This window comes from Cryptotermes secundus, unplaced genomic scaffold (assembly GCF_002891405.2).
Source record: "Cryptotermes secundus unplaced genomic scaffold, Csec_1.0 scaffold1799, whole genome shotgun sequence".
In the NCBI taxonomy this organism is placed as follows: Eukaryota; Metazoa; Arthropoda; class Insecta; order Blattodea; family Kalotermitidae; genus Cryptotermes; species Cryptotermes secundus.
The window spans coordinates 686,536-701,246 of record NW_019721788.1 but is presented as its reverse complement, the minus strand read 5'-3'; the positions used below and the strand labels follow the sequence as shown (position 1 = coordinate 701,246).

At 38.7% G+C, this 14,711-nt stretch overlaps 1 protein-coding gene across 3 annotated transcripts in view; it reads right to left on the bottom strand.

Moving 5' to 3' along the window:
• The window catches only part of LOC111875812 (oxysterol-binding protein-related protein 6), an 85,694-nt gene that overhangs the window by 50,197 nt on the left and 20,786 nt on the right, over positions 1-14,711 (bottom strand). For 2 of the 3 annotated variants that reach the window (XM_023872354.2, XM_033750232.1), the window contains exons 5-8: positions 10,114-10,281; positions 7,798-7,948; positions 5,177-5,427; positions 3,923-4,093 (exon numbers count right to left, since the gene is read on the bottom strand). In XM_023872354.2, coding sequence (XP_023728122.1) covers positions 3,923-4,093; positions 5,177-5,427; positions 7,798-7,948; positions 10,114-10,281 — 741 coding nt within the window. The remainder of the gene's footprint in view (positions 1-3,922; positions 4,094-5,176; positions 5,428-7,797; positions 7,949-10,113; positions 10,282-14,711) is intronic. The other variant, XM_023872355.2, reaches the window with a different exon arrangement.

Here is a 14,711-nt window from a genome sequence, read left to right as displayed (position 1 = left end):
AGTCTTGGATCATTACTGTCCCTACTGGCCAAATATAGTTGTCTTTTGTGTTTACATGAAGTTTTTATTCCAATTGTTATCCAGGTGGATTTGTTTTTATTTTCATTTTTGACTATTTTTAAGGGAAAGCTTGAATAAAAGATCCTCAAGTATGTGTTCAGAAAGCAATTAAATTTAGAATCAATATTACTGCTGTCAAATACATTGTCCCACGATTCATTACTTAATTTTGTGACAAAATCTGCCATCGTATGCTTGTTGATTTTCCTTACTGTTTTATATTGTTGATTACTGGGCTGAAAGTCAATATTATTTATTTCTATGAGTTGAGCATCATGATCGGATAAGCCATTTATAAAGGGTCCTACAGTATAATCTCTTAATTTTGAGTTATCAATGAATATATTATCTATCGCTGAACTAGAATTATTTTGAATTAGCAAGCATTACCCAAGTTTAATCTCGTCTTAATTTCCTCCTGATTTAGGTTTTGATCTGTGATCATTGTTCCCAAATATCTGAACTCTGCCACGTTTTCAAAACATCTGTTACCTATCTTTAGGTCATGAATTTGCCCTGCATTTTGGTGACAAGACAGCAACATATACTAAGATTCCTCTGTGTTTACTTCTAGACCAACCTCCTAACTAGCGTCAGTCCATGTGTTTTTCCTTATGGTATCTATATTACCACCCAGTAGATTCACATCATCAGCACAGACCAACAGTTGATGTGTCCCGTTTAATTTCAGTTCCACCTGCATTTCTTAGACATTTTTAATGGAATATTCTAAAGCAAAGTTGAAAAGGAATGGTGATAAAGCATCTCCTTGTTTTAGACCATTCTGGCTATGAAATTATCAGACAAATTTTTACCTATACGGACTTTACTATATGTTTCATTTAAACACATTTTAATTAACCTAACTAGTTTCATGGGTATCCCAAACTATCAGAATATTGTACAATACTTCCCTCCTAACTGAATCATAGGCTTTCTTGAAGTCTATGAATAGTTGATGCATTGTCTCAGTGTACTCCCATTTTTTTCCAATATCTGACGAATGCAAAAGATCTGGTCTGCAGTTGATCTGTTATGTCAAAACCCATACTGATGATCCCCAATAATTTCATCCATGTATGGACTTAACCTTGAGAGAAGAATATTGGATAAAATTTTGTATGAAGTTGATAGCATCGATATCCCCCGATAATTACTACAGACAGTTTTATCACCCTCCTTGTGAACTGGTACAATAATAGACTCCTTCCACTGATCAGGCAATTTTTCCTTATGCCAAATAGAAGTAATTAGATTGTATATCTTAGAACGTAATATTTCGCCTCCTGCTTGAATAAGTTCTGCCAGAATTTGATCACTACCTGGCAATTTATACCTTTCCAATTTTGCAATAGCACTTTCTACCTCAAAAGGGCTAGGATCAGGTACTAACGGCTCAGCAGTATGGATTTCTGTCTGCCTAACATCACTGACCCTATGTACATTCAATAACAGAGAGAAGTTCAAAATGTTCTGGGAATCTGCAAGCAGATCACCATTCTCATCCTTCACTAAGTTGCTGGTAGGTTGGTAACCCCTCTTAAAGTCAATGGTTCTCTGGGCCATAGAGTGTACCGCAAATCCACCCATACAAACCTCTATCTTAACGCTGCGTCCCACCACCACCCTTCCAACAAGCAAGCTGTACTTTCCGCATTGGTGCACATGGCTGGAGCTCTGTGCAATCAAGACAACCTACATGTGGAGTTGGTTCTCCTGGGGGATGTTTTCAGGCATAACAGATACAACAGGCAGATCCACAGAGTTCTCAACCTTTGGCTGAAGATCAGTCGGCCTGAAGAAAAACCAGACTCAGTCACCTTCCTGCCCTGTTGTGACTATATTCAACCGCATCAGCAGAGTGCTGTCCCGGCACAACATCAAGTCATTGGGCCTGCCTCCAAAGAAATTAACTAATTTTCTCTGGCCGGTCAAAGATAGCCTGGGACTAAGGATATTGGTTGTATACAGTATCCCATGTGAGTGCAGCAAGATCTATATTGGGCAGACAGGCCGTTCTGTGGACATGAGGTTGAAAGAGCGTCAGCGGCACATCTGTCTCGAACGTCCAGACAAGTCAGCTGCGGCTGAACACAGCATCGATTTGGGATACCGCATTCAGCTTCAGAATACTTCCATCCTCGCTACCAAGACTCATTATATGGATTGCATCATTAGAGAGGCCATTGAGATTGAACTCCAGTCTGACAATAAGAACAGAGAGTTTGGGTTTTGCCTCAGCAAGTCATGCAATCCTCTCATCTCTTCCCTCAAGAAACCTCCGAGATATGATACCAGATCAACAAGGCCATTCATGTTCATCGCAGCCCCCGAGCTACAGGGTTAATGCCCTCCATTCAACCTTCCCTTCTCTCCCCCTGTTGCATCTGCTCAAGCTGGTTCGCTTGCGGATTTCTTCTTGTTTTCTACCCTGAAGATGGAGGTGATAGGTTCCTCCAAAATATCAGTTAGCACAATTTCTACACAGCGCCACATCCCAGAAGACGGCTTTCTTCATCCTCTTAAAGTCATTTAATCCTCTATACAGGTCTCTAATGTTCTTGTTCTTACTGTTCATTGCAAGCTCGTCAATTTTGTCTTTCAGATATTCCCTCTTTTTATTCATGAAATGCCTGCTGGTTTCACATTTTATATTGTTCAGATTATCCCAATTTATTTCACTTGGATCCTGTAACCATTGCAATTTGGCTGTTTTCTTTGGTCTAATAATTTTGAGCATCCATCATCGAATCATGGCTTATGCTTCTTCAGCTCATAATAACCTAGACTCTTCTTGGCAGAAATTTTTATATTCTCTCTAATAGTTTCCCAAGATTTGTTAACATCCACCTCAGTGTGCAAGTTTTCCAAAGCTGCAACCCTATTTCAGATTTCAACAAGATACTGCTCTTTACCCTCTACCTCATTTAATTCATTTGGCATTGAAATCTCTTAACAAAATTTTCATAGGATACTTTGGTAATTTATCAAATACATGTTCTGGTTCTTCATAAACCTGTCCTTTATGTCATCAATTTTATTTTCTTTTGGAGCATGAACATTCATAACAATGATATCACACCAGCGACCTTTTAATATTATATATGATATCCTATCATTAACACACTCTACCCTCTTAACTGCTGATACGATTCTCTTATGTACGAAAAAGCCTATACCTAATTCATGATTTTCATTTCCCTTTCCATAGAAAAATGTATATTCTCCTGCTGGTGCGATGCCACCTCCATCCCATCTGACCTGTACTCCCACTAAATCTAACTTATATTTTAAGATTTCTTCTGCCACTGCCCTGAGCGAACCTGCCCTATACATGCTTCTGACGTTCCGAAGCTTATGTCCGTTTTCTTTAGCTTAGGTCATTTATCCAAGGAATCCATCCAGGTCCGAGGCTTTGTGTTCATCTTCGTAACATAATTATTTTTTACAGTGAGGAGTTGTTAGCCCCACGCCCAACCCCCAAGCCAGAGGACCACCCCTTGTCGGCTGTCCGTGACTGCTTATTCAATATATTCGCAGTTTCCCTCCAAAACTGGAGGGCATCTCCTCCATCCACAACCTGAGGACGCGCCATGCCATGGTGACAAGGGACCCACCTAACATGGATTTGTGGGGACTACCTCAAGGATATTCAAGAGGAGACATTTTAATATTAAACAGAAATGACCTCAGGCAATATGACACATGAAACAGAAACTGCACAGTGAATCAATAAAAATAAATAAGTCAGTTTCAACATTAGAAATAACATTTGTTAGTAATGGAATAATTATAAAGTAGCTTCAGTGGAACAGAAAAGAAGCCAAACATACCATACAAAATAATCAAATCATCTAAATACCTCTGTGCCAGGAAAACTCACTGAGAGTGGAGATGCTGATTCAGGTTCTGTAGCCTTGTTGGGACTAGAACCTGTCAAATCTACAGAACTTCCTTTGGAACTCTTTTTCTTCCGAAGACCAAATTTCTTACGGTCTTTTTTTACATTAGGAGAAAAGCCTTCATTTGTCAGCTGCAATAAAATATCAAACATATATCATAAGTGTAATTATGTAATGATTAAAATCAATGTATAATAGAGGTAAAATTAATTATGTACTTGTACATCTTCACTTCATAACAGAAGACAACTTTTCTGCTCATTGGGTTTTGTGATTTAGAAGGGCCATGTCCTGAAGATGTTATGCACGCACACAAACAGAGTAGTCACCATCTTCAAGGTAAGTATGAGTTAGAAAGGGAAAGTGGACCAACATATAGGTCAAAGAGTCTTGTAAACGTATTTTTGTATTGGGAATTGTTTGCTCTTCTCTGACGTGACTACTTCTGACACAAAAACTCAATTGGTTCCATGATTCCCTGCATCTATGGAAAAACATACATGAATCAAACTGTCCATCACATTTCTGAGAGAATTTCATAACTCATCAGAGACACCTGACTACAGAATCAATCACCAGAAGTTGCTGACCACTACACCAAGATGAAATACAGATTCAATGAAACTGATGCCCTAATTAACATCCCACCTACTTTCCATGCATCATCAGGGAAGCCACTGAAATAATCAAATATCCTAACAATATCATCTGTACAGACAGATAAAATCTGAGCACAATCTGGCCCATTTCCCTTTACCCTTTCTTAACTACATGACCCCTTCCAACTGGATAACACCATGATCCACTCTCCACCCTTGCCTCCAGTCTAATTCCACCTTTGCCTCACATTCCTCTGAAGATGGTGACTCCACTGTGCCAAAATGGAACAAAGCTTCAACATATTACATGGATAAATGACTAAACCCTGAAAACCAGTTATACATCAGACAAGTGCTATAAAAACTGAAGGCAAAACATTTCTGTGCATGTATAAATTTAAGTGGATGGACAGCATACATATAAATAAGTTTAGAGACAATAAATGTCACTGAAGCAATACAAAAGTATCAATCCTCTGCCATATTTTTAAACTTAATGTACCATGAATTTAAATGTCTGTCATACATTACACTCCAGTAAAATTGGAGCAGTGGGGTAAATTAAATTCTCTAAGTTCTAATTTGTTAGGTATAGAGCGTACAATATTATATTACCTCTGCATCAATGGTTGGCATTGACTCTATCTGTTCCAGAATTCGTGTAAGTTGCACAATGTTCTGTGTGACCTGTCCCAGCTCTTTGTTGAGAGTCTCTAATGGTGGTGCAGAGTCAATGACCCAAGCAGCTAACCGACTTCCTGCACCTGTGCCAGAACCCAAAATACTAGGTGGGGGAGAACATGGCTTCACATTCCTTGTTAAAGAGCCATCACGATTTGGAATAATTTCAGGTGTCACAGCAATCTCTGCAAGAAAGCAAAGACACCAGTATGAGGAACTGGCTTTGCATGCTGTCCACATTGTGCTAGTCCGAGCTACTGCACACCACTTATTGTAATATTCACTTGAGGAAAAACGTTGCATGCATATGCTTTTTACTGTAAGCTATTATAAGCAAAAATGTGTGCACTGCTGTCCTTCTCTTTATTCTTCTGCTTTGTAAGCAGCCATCACGTACAAAAGAACAATGACAATTTCCACCCACCATGATCCAGTACAGACAGCTGTCCTATTTGTCTTTATGAAGTGTTAAGGGGATATTATAGTACAATTACAATGACATATAAAATGTTCCAAGTTCACTCATTGTTAGACTAAACCAGAACTGGGCAAGATGGTTCAGCGGTAATATTTCTGGTTTATATTCCAGAGGTGCTAATTATGAATCTTTGTTGTTGTTGTTCCTGGAAGATTCTAAAGGGTTCTGATGATGGTGTATAACAATCAGAATTACTTGGTTTTCAGGCTCTGTTCATCATCTGGTATTCTAGAAGCTAGGAAACATAACATTTCGGAGACTGGATCTATTTACATCCTCAGGTGAGGTGAGAGGTGAGAGGGGGGACACCTACTCTGCTGGGTTCCTTCCTCAATCATTGAGCCAGATACAGTGACTCAGGTTAGCTCTTTCTAAGGGACCCAATAGAGTAGGTGACTCCTGGCTTCACCTGAGGACGGAAACAGATCCAGTTTCCGAAATGTTGTATTTTCTAGCTTCTAGAATACTGGACAATGAACAAAGTCCAAAAACCCAGTAATGCTGTGGTTCCTATTCTGAAACCCAGAAAAAAATTCCTGTTACAAGTTTTTCATACTTCCTATGTACCAGCTGCTTCTTGTCAGCCAAGAACTTCCATGTGAATGACCTCAGAACAAGCCATCACACAGTAAGAATGCCACTGCTCAACTGTTCTTATACTTCTAGTTGTCAACATACTTTCATTGTCTGAAGCAGTATGTGTGTGTAATTATCCTTAGACATAAAACTGATTTAATTAGAACTACTGGAACACAAACTGGCTACTAAGCCAAATGATAAAATTTATAAAGTAATTACTGCATTTGTACCTGGAAATTATTATGCATGTCAATTATGAGGATGTGTAGCCAAGACAGTTAAAACAACAGCAGTTAAAGCTCAAAATGAGAAAAACTTGGGTCTACTTTAAATGTGGATATTCCTTACAATAATATACATGAAAAAGGAACTGCAGAAATCTACTTTATATATGAAGATGAAAAAAGTGGCAGTGTTTGTTCAATATACAAGAAAATAGAAAAATTATAAGCTGACGTTCTCACCTGGAACTAAAAAAGTGACAAGTATTTTTTTTGCATATTCACAGAAAAAGACTGACAATATTCTTCTCAGACATTCTGGGCCATAAATTCATGGTATGGAAAGAATTGTTTTGTGAGGAGTTTCATGGTCTCAAGAAGTACAGGGCAGGGGTGGGGTGGTAATTACTTAAGTGGACAAGTTCAAAATAAATGTTGTTTCTTGGGAAAATAAGGTGACAAGCCAGTATGTGTGGGCCACAAATTTTTTCTAACACAACTGGGATATTTCAAGATCCCTTTTAAGTGCCAGGTGAAGAAATCCCTCTTACTCTTGTTGCAAAGTGAGAAATATAAAACTGATGAAATAAATACAAGTGGTGACAGACAAAAATTCCAGGAAAATCAAAAGAAAGAAAAATGACTGAATATAGCAGCTCACATGAATATGCAGCAAAGAAACAGAAACTGAACAATGTTGAGAATATGTGCAGTTTCTAAACAATCAGAACCTTCCATGTAATGCACAATGAGGAAAAGTTAAATCTGGACGGAAGTCGATAGTCAGTCAGTAGACTTTCTCATACAAAATACCACCTCTAGCCTACAGGCCACTGTTATATTGTAGGTGCATTCCTCTTCCTCCTGTAAACTTATACTTTTACCACACAGGAAGTTTCTTCCCTGGAATGATGACAAGCTGAAGGAGCATCATTTGCCTTTTAAGAAAGCCAAATTTTTAATAATTTCTGGTAAAAGTAATATCTTATAATTTTATCAAAAAAAATTTTGTTCTTCATTTATTTTACTTTCTGATGGCTGATTCCCATAAACTGACATACCAATGACAGTGCTGTCATCACCATCATAATTGTGGGAGGTTTAATAAATAAATGAACACTTGTGACTGTGTCCTTGGTTGTCTGTAATCTGACTAAAAACTGACCACATTTCGTTATTTTCCTGTTTCAGAGAGAATTCTACATACAATCGAATGGATTTTGAGTCTGTAAACGCCAAAACTTAAATTCAGACTTGTTCAATAAAAATGAACTTACTACTGTGATCAGGGCTGTCATCCTCCACACTACTACACTGTGCCCTTATTACAGGAACATCTCTTGTGCCAAATGTGAGAAGATGTTGTCGATACAGTCGATGTTGTTTCAGCTGTTCCACCCACTTTACAAAAGTCTCAAGAGTCTTAGCCTGTTTAAACACAACATTTTAATTTGCTGCAGTTAATGGTGGTCAGATATAACTTATCTGATAAGCAAAACAAAGATCTATATTCCATCTAATAAGACACACATTTCTTGCATTTTCATTTCAACATATTTCAGTGCAGGATATTTCAACACTCTGAGTGCATGCAACTCACAATTTACTACAGTATAATAATACCTCAATATATGCAAAAGATGCATTCCAAGATCAATGTCTGTGTATTAAATAACCTATATGATAATTATGACTCAGTGTCATTATCATCACCCAAGCTGTGGCTATTATTTCTAATTATTTCTAACGGTGCTTTTCTTCCTTTTTTTATGTTCTGTTTTCTTTCAACACAGTGATTTTGTTTTTGCAGTGCTTGCTNTGATGATGATGATGATGATGATGAGGCGCAGTACCCTGTCCACAAGACATGACAAAACCTTGTCTCTGAGGTTCATCAAGTATCAGCTTCATGGAAAACACATACACTCAACTCTCGATTGTCCAGGGCTTTTTTGAGGCTTATGTGTTGTTTAATATTCATTCACTTTTGTTTCACATTGTGAGTTGTAACACTATTTTTGCACTAGTGTGAACCAAGCTCTGCATTTTTTGGTCCCGTTATGCTAAAACAATGTTCTAGGGTAGGGGTGAAAGAATGCAAGGATTTGTGGAAAGTTTCAAGGACAGATACATCGCCCCAGTTAGTCTCTTTGTATCGATCTTCAAGTACATTAGCACTTGAAGAGAATCTACAGATCAAATTTGCTACAAAAGTACATCGATGAAGGCAATGATCTTACATGTTTCTGGAAGTCTTTTTCAATGTTAGATGCCATACATGAGATTTCAATAGCGTGGGATACAGTAAAGCCATCTGTATAAAAAATTCATGGAAGAAACTGATGCCTTTCATCACTAATGAAGATGATGAAATCCATGGATTCACTGGATTCAGTGAAAATGAGATAGCCATAGAATTGACAAAATTGGCTAACCAAGTTCATGGTGGTGAAGAAGTCAATGAGGAAAATATAAGAGAGTGGTTTGACTGTGACTCGTGTGAGCCGAGTTTCGAAATTTTAAGCAGTGACGAAATCGTAAGTTCAGTGGGGGAGCAACCAGAAGAACGGGAAGAGAGTGAGAATGAGGAAGAGGTGGACAGTGCTGCTAGTAAGAAAATATCACATGGTGCTGCTCTTAATCATTTGGAATCCTTACTAGACTATCTTGAGAGTGAAGAGGACAGTTTATTAAGTGACAAGCTAATATTACGTAGGCTTCGTACGGATATCTGTAAAAATGAAAATGCCGCGAAAAAGCAAAGGACAATATTAAATTTTTTTAAATGTTAAGTGTGAATATTTGTAAAAAGTGTTGGATGTTGCTGAACACTGTGACTGAAATAACTAATTCATACTTCAGTGTAATGTAAAAAAAATATTAAATAGGCCATGAGATGACATAAAAATGAGGTTGAATAAATTTAAATACAGGTAGGCCTATAGTATTATGAAGGTACAGTATTACAATACTACTTTTAATAAAATTTGTCTTAACTAGGTTTTCGATTAATCGTGATTTCCATCCTCACCATTATCCTGGATAATCGAGAGTTGAGCGTATTAAATTAAATGAAGCTGCACTGTTTTTGTTGTTATTCTGTAGTCAATTTTTTATAATATGAAGCTGACAAAAAATGCTGAATTAATTATGGGGAGAGATCAGAGGATCCATCAATGATGAAGGTCCAGATTGATGGTCCTCTCCCCCTCAAAAGAAAAAAACAACAAAATACAATTCCCCGGTGCAAGCACCTTGCTGAGAATGAAATACCCCTTACTTTAGAGTGTAGCATTAAGAAGTGTCAATCTTTGATGCAGCATCAACATTTGGCATGCTTACTTTATTGGCAAAAATGTGAAACAATTTCAAATAAAATTCAGTTAAGTTACACAGAAATTTTGGGACAACAGTGATGAATTTTCAATAATAACACAAAATACAAGTAAACACAAATCTTGATTTTTGGATAAAATTGTTCAGCAATATTTAAAAAAAGCAAGTTTTCTTCTTCTCCAACACTATTTCAGCAATGCAGCCATATTCTACATCAAACTATGGTAGCTAAATATTAAGAACAAACAATATACTACCTTTAGGTGATAAATAAATTCTTCAGCATCTATATCAAGTCGCTTTCGTTTTGCTTTAGTTGATATAACAGACAAACCAATATCAACTGAACCATGAATCTTTCCTCGTGCGATGTCCCCTGGACCTTTACCGTACACCAAGATACCTTTGTCCACTACAAAGTATCGCTGAAAGAAAGAGAAATTAAACTTAATGCTGACGGAATTTAGGTTAAATGTCTGAAATTTCATAAAAATTAATTTCTGTAGTTTTGCAACTACTTCAAGACTCCACTGACTTCCAGATTGGAAGATTCTTTTGTTCAACTTTTGTGATTCCAAATACCTCTCATTTTCATCAGAGCAATGACTAGACTGTTAATATAGAGGGAGATCAAGAAGTCGCAGACATCACTTTAAGCAATTATATTTTGCTGATTTAATGTTCAAACTACAAGACATACAGCACTTACTATTAATGTTTACAACCTTACTAAGGAATGCAAAATCAAATCATGTCTTTACAACATATGCTCTGTGGAAACATCCCACATACTATCACGCTATTTCTACAGCGCTCACTTTTCACCATCACGCACGCTAACCACTCAAATTGCTTCCAACGTTCGCATTTATACAGTACTCACTGTCTAGTCATTACATGCGCTAGAGAATCAGCGCTCTGCAAATTTCGCTCCTCCATCACGCCTTATATAAAAAGGCGCAGCTCCAACCCGGCAGCACGCATTCAGTCAGCAGCAGTGACCACACCAGCCAGTCTGCTATCACACTTCGTACAGAGCGCTCGGTCTTCGGTGGCATCAGCACTTCGCTGCGTCAGGCACAGCTGCCTCGGCTCTCCGGCGGTCACACCTGACTCACTGGGCAACTCGGCCACCTTGACTCGCCGGCAGTCATGCCCGACTCACTGGACAACTGGCATAGCTACCATCTCTCCACTCCTGCAACCGCACTCCGCAAGCAGACGTCTTCCAGCAACCAGGCAACTCCCGGCAAATGACGCACTGCGACCAGGCAACTTCCGACAACTGCTGCACTGCGACCAGATAACTAACTCAGCTTCCACCACTCAACTCCGCCTCAGCTCTCTGGCGGTCATGCCCGACTCACTGGGCAACTGGCTGCCTCGGCTCTCTGGTGGTCATGCCCAACTCACTGGGCAACTGGCGTAGCTTCCGCCTCACTCCAGCTACCAAGCTCCGCAACCAGGCCACTGCCTCAGCTGCCGCAACATTAGTCCAGGCACCACAACCAACATCTCTTTCTACCGGCGTACATAGCACTACTTCACCGGCCAAACATCCCAACAGCCAACGGTCCTTTTCAGGACCTACAAACTTTCCGATGAAGTTGGTTGTCATTGGAGTAACGACAAAATCCCACAGCTTGAAATGGCTTTCCTGTTCAGCAACGCATGCGCGAGCTTTTTTTACTATGATTGAGGCCACTTTGTGGAGCACCTGTAAACTGATGCTGTTGATCGCCGTCATAATGTTCCTCTTGAGGTCATCCAGTGTATGTGGATTGTTTTTATAGACAATTTCTTAAAGGTACCTCAAAAGAAAAAACCTTCGGGTGACAAATTGGGTGAATGTAGGGCCACAGTCCTTTTGAAATGAGACGGTCACCGGAAAACTCGCGTAAACACTGCATGGTTTCATTAGATGTGTGACGTGTGGCACCGTCTTGCTGCAACCAACACTCATGTTCATCAACTTCAAGAAGAGCAATAAACTGTGTAATGACATCTTGGTACACTGGACTGTTCACTGTTGTTTCAAAGAAAACTGGGCCCACTATTCAACGATGTGATACAACACACCACACTCCAATTTTCTGAGAGTGCAAGGGCTTTTCATGTAACACATGTGGATTTTGAAAGGACCAAATCCTATTGTTTTGACTGTTCACGTAGCCAATAAGGTGAAACCACACTTCGTCAGTGAAGAAAACCTGATAAAACTCTTCAATTCCATGAAAACTCATTCGTGGGAAAATGACATGTCTGTCACGCAATAAACAAAGCTATACTGCTGACCTCGTATGACCGATACACGACAGATGGTGTTTCTACTCATTGTTAGTACTCCTACAGTATCATCTAGAGGTAGGAAATATAATTATATTAACTGCAATACAATTTATAACAACTTTTAGTTTGATGTGTGCGACTTTTCGATCTCCCTTTACATGCAATATTTTGGGCATCAGAGAAAACTGTTATGATTACCGTGCTCCGTGGCAGTATATGACCGAATGTCACAAGAGAGGATATGGTATTTTATATTTTACATTTTAAAACAGATGTATAAAAGATAATGTGAAGAAAACTGCAATCATTATCTCTATCTCCATCAATAAGCATCCCATTACTTCAATTAAAATACATAATTCAACATCTATCTGAAGTCAGACTACAAAAAATGGTGCACTGCATTCAAACAAAGCTTTCTTTTCGTTTACTTAATGATATTGGGGGCACACGGTAGCATAGTTGATTGAGGGATGATGCTACAAGCCGGAAGGTCGCAGGTTCAAGTTCCGATGAGGTCACTGGTTTTTTCAATTTACCTAATCCTTCTAGCCGCACAATGTCCCTGGAGTTAACTCAGCCTCTAACAGAAATGAGTACCAGGAATTAATTAAATAGTTTTCCTGGGGAGTAAAGCGCGGCCAGCGCGTAAGGCTGACAACCTTACCACTATCTTTGAGCTGATTATCTAGATAACGTGGGACCCTCATCTCACATCCATATGGGCCTTCACGGCCTGGTACAGAGAGAGCTTTACTTTTTATTTTACTTAATGATATTAAATTCACCTTAAAGGGTGGTATACACTGAAATAAAATGCAGCAGGCAATAAATGTTAGCTAAAACATAAAAATATTCCACTACCTTCTCATTTCACTACAAGAACTAAACACAGATCATTACCAAAAATTATCCTTCATGTATGGAGTACGGAATTTAAAATTCCCCATTAGTATTGGGGTGGCAGGCGGATTTGTTGAGTTACAGTATTAGCAATGAAAAAATGTGATGCTTAGCTGGCTGGACTCTGTGCATGTGCAGTTACAACCATGTAATGCATGTAATTAAGGTTAAGAAAACAGCAGAGAACAATCAACTATAGAAACAAAGTCATTAATTTCAAGTACATTTCAGCACGCTGCATACTTTTGTGGGCAAGCATCATAATTTCAGTATGTAATAAATGTGGGATAACTAGCCTGGGTTGCAACACGACCTGACTGATAACACTTCAAATACCACTCCAAATTCCACCTCTAAAACAATTGATAGATTCAGCAGGGAAGACAGAGGACACTTTTCACATTCTCTGGGAGGGGAAGAGATGATTTAATATATAAAAAGATTGCAATAGATGCAATTTATTTCTTATTTAAATACAATTCATGTACAGGTAATGAGAAGTGCTGGAAAAAAAGCATATACAAAAGAAAAAAATCATAAAGTAACAATTCCATGACTGATGAAGCTATTTTTGTCTATAATTTGCATGAGTAAAAATTTCATCTAGAACAAGTACAAAGCAATCTCAGATAACTTCAACAGTTTGCTGTTTCTGGCTTTATTTAACAGCTACTGACAGCACACCCTAAGAATGCAGGATACATAATATACAGGGTGGAGCAGAGGAAACGCGTGTTTTTCAAATGGCTAGTACTTGGCAAAGGTGGAGTTGATGACCTTGGGCGTCAGCCGTGACCGACTGGTTCTGGTTGGAGCAGAACCCACAAGAGGTATACCAAATACCTTTCCACAGCTCAAAAGTGTGGTGTGATGTTTCTAAGTTAGGGATCATTCGTCCTTACTTCTTTGAAGAGGGGGAGACTGCAGTTACAGTGACTTTGATGCACTACATTGACATGTTAAATAACTTCCTGCATTCAGAACTCCTAAGGTGTCGGGTAAACAGGAGACAAATGTGGTTCCAACAGGATGGTGCCACAGCTCACATGCTAAGAGCATCAATGGAAGTTGTTTGATGCATGTTCCCCCAACATGTGATCTCCCATTTCAGTGATGATTCTTGGCCCCCGCGCTCCCCTGATCTATTGGTTTGTGGGGATACCTCAAGGCAAGAGTGTACACGAACAGACCATGAATGATCCTACAGCTGAAACTTTCCATTCGTCAAGAAATCACAGTTGTGCCGAAAGACATGTTGGAGAACGCGATGCAGAATTTTGAGGAGAGGCTCCAAATATGTGTCCAGCAAGAAGGACATCATCTGACTGATATTATTTTCTGTACATAATGTAAGTTAAAATTGCATTAATATACCTTCTTTTTTGCATAATTAAAAAGGTTTTATCTTTCAAATCAGCAATGTTATTCTTATGTGAAAAACATGTTTCCTCTGCTCCACCCTGTCTGAATCCAGATTAACCCTTTGACGTGGTCATTTAAATTCCGCGGCCGCGGCTCCTGCGGTAATATATTCAGCCGGCCATTTAAATTTTGCTCGAAAATTATTTATTCATCATTGTTCTTAAATTCTATGAGATAGGAACATGAAACTTTCACTAAAATGATCTTAAATTGTGGTTTTATAACCTTACCTTATAATATG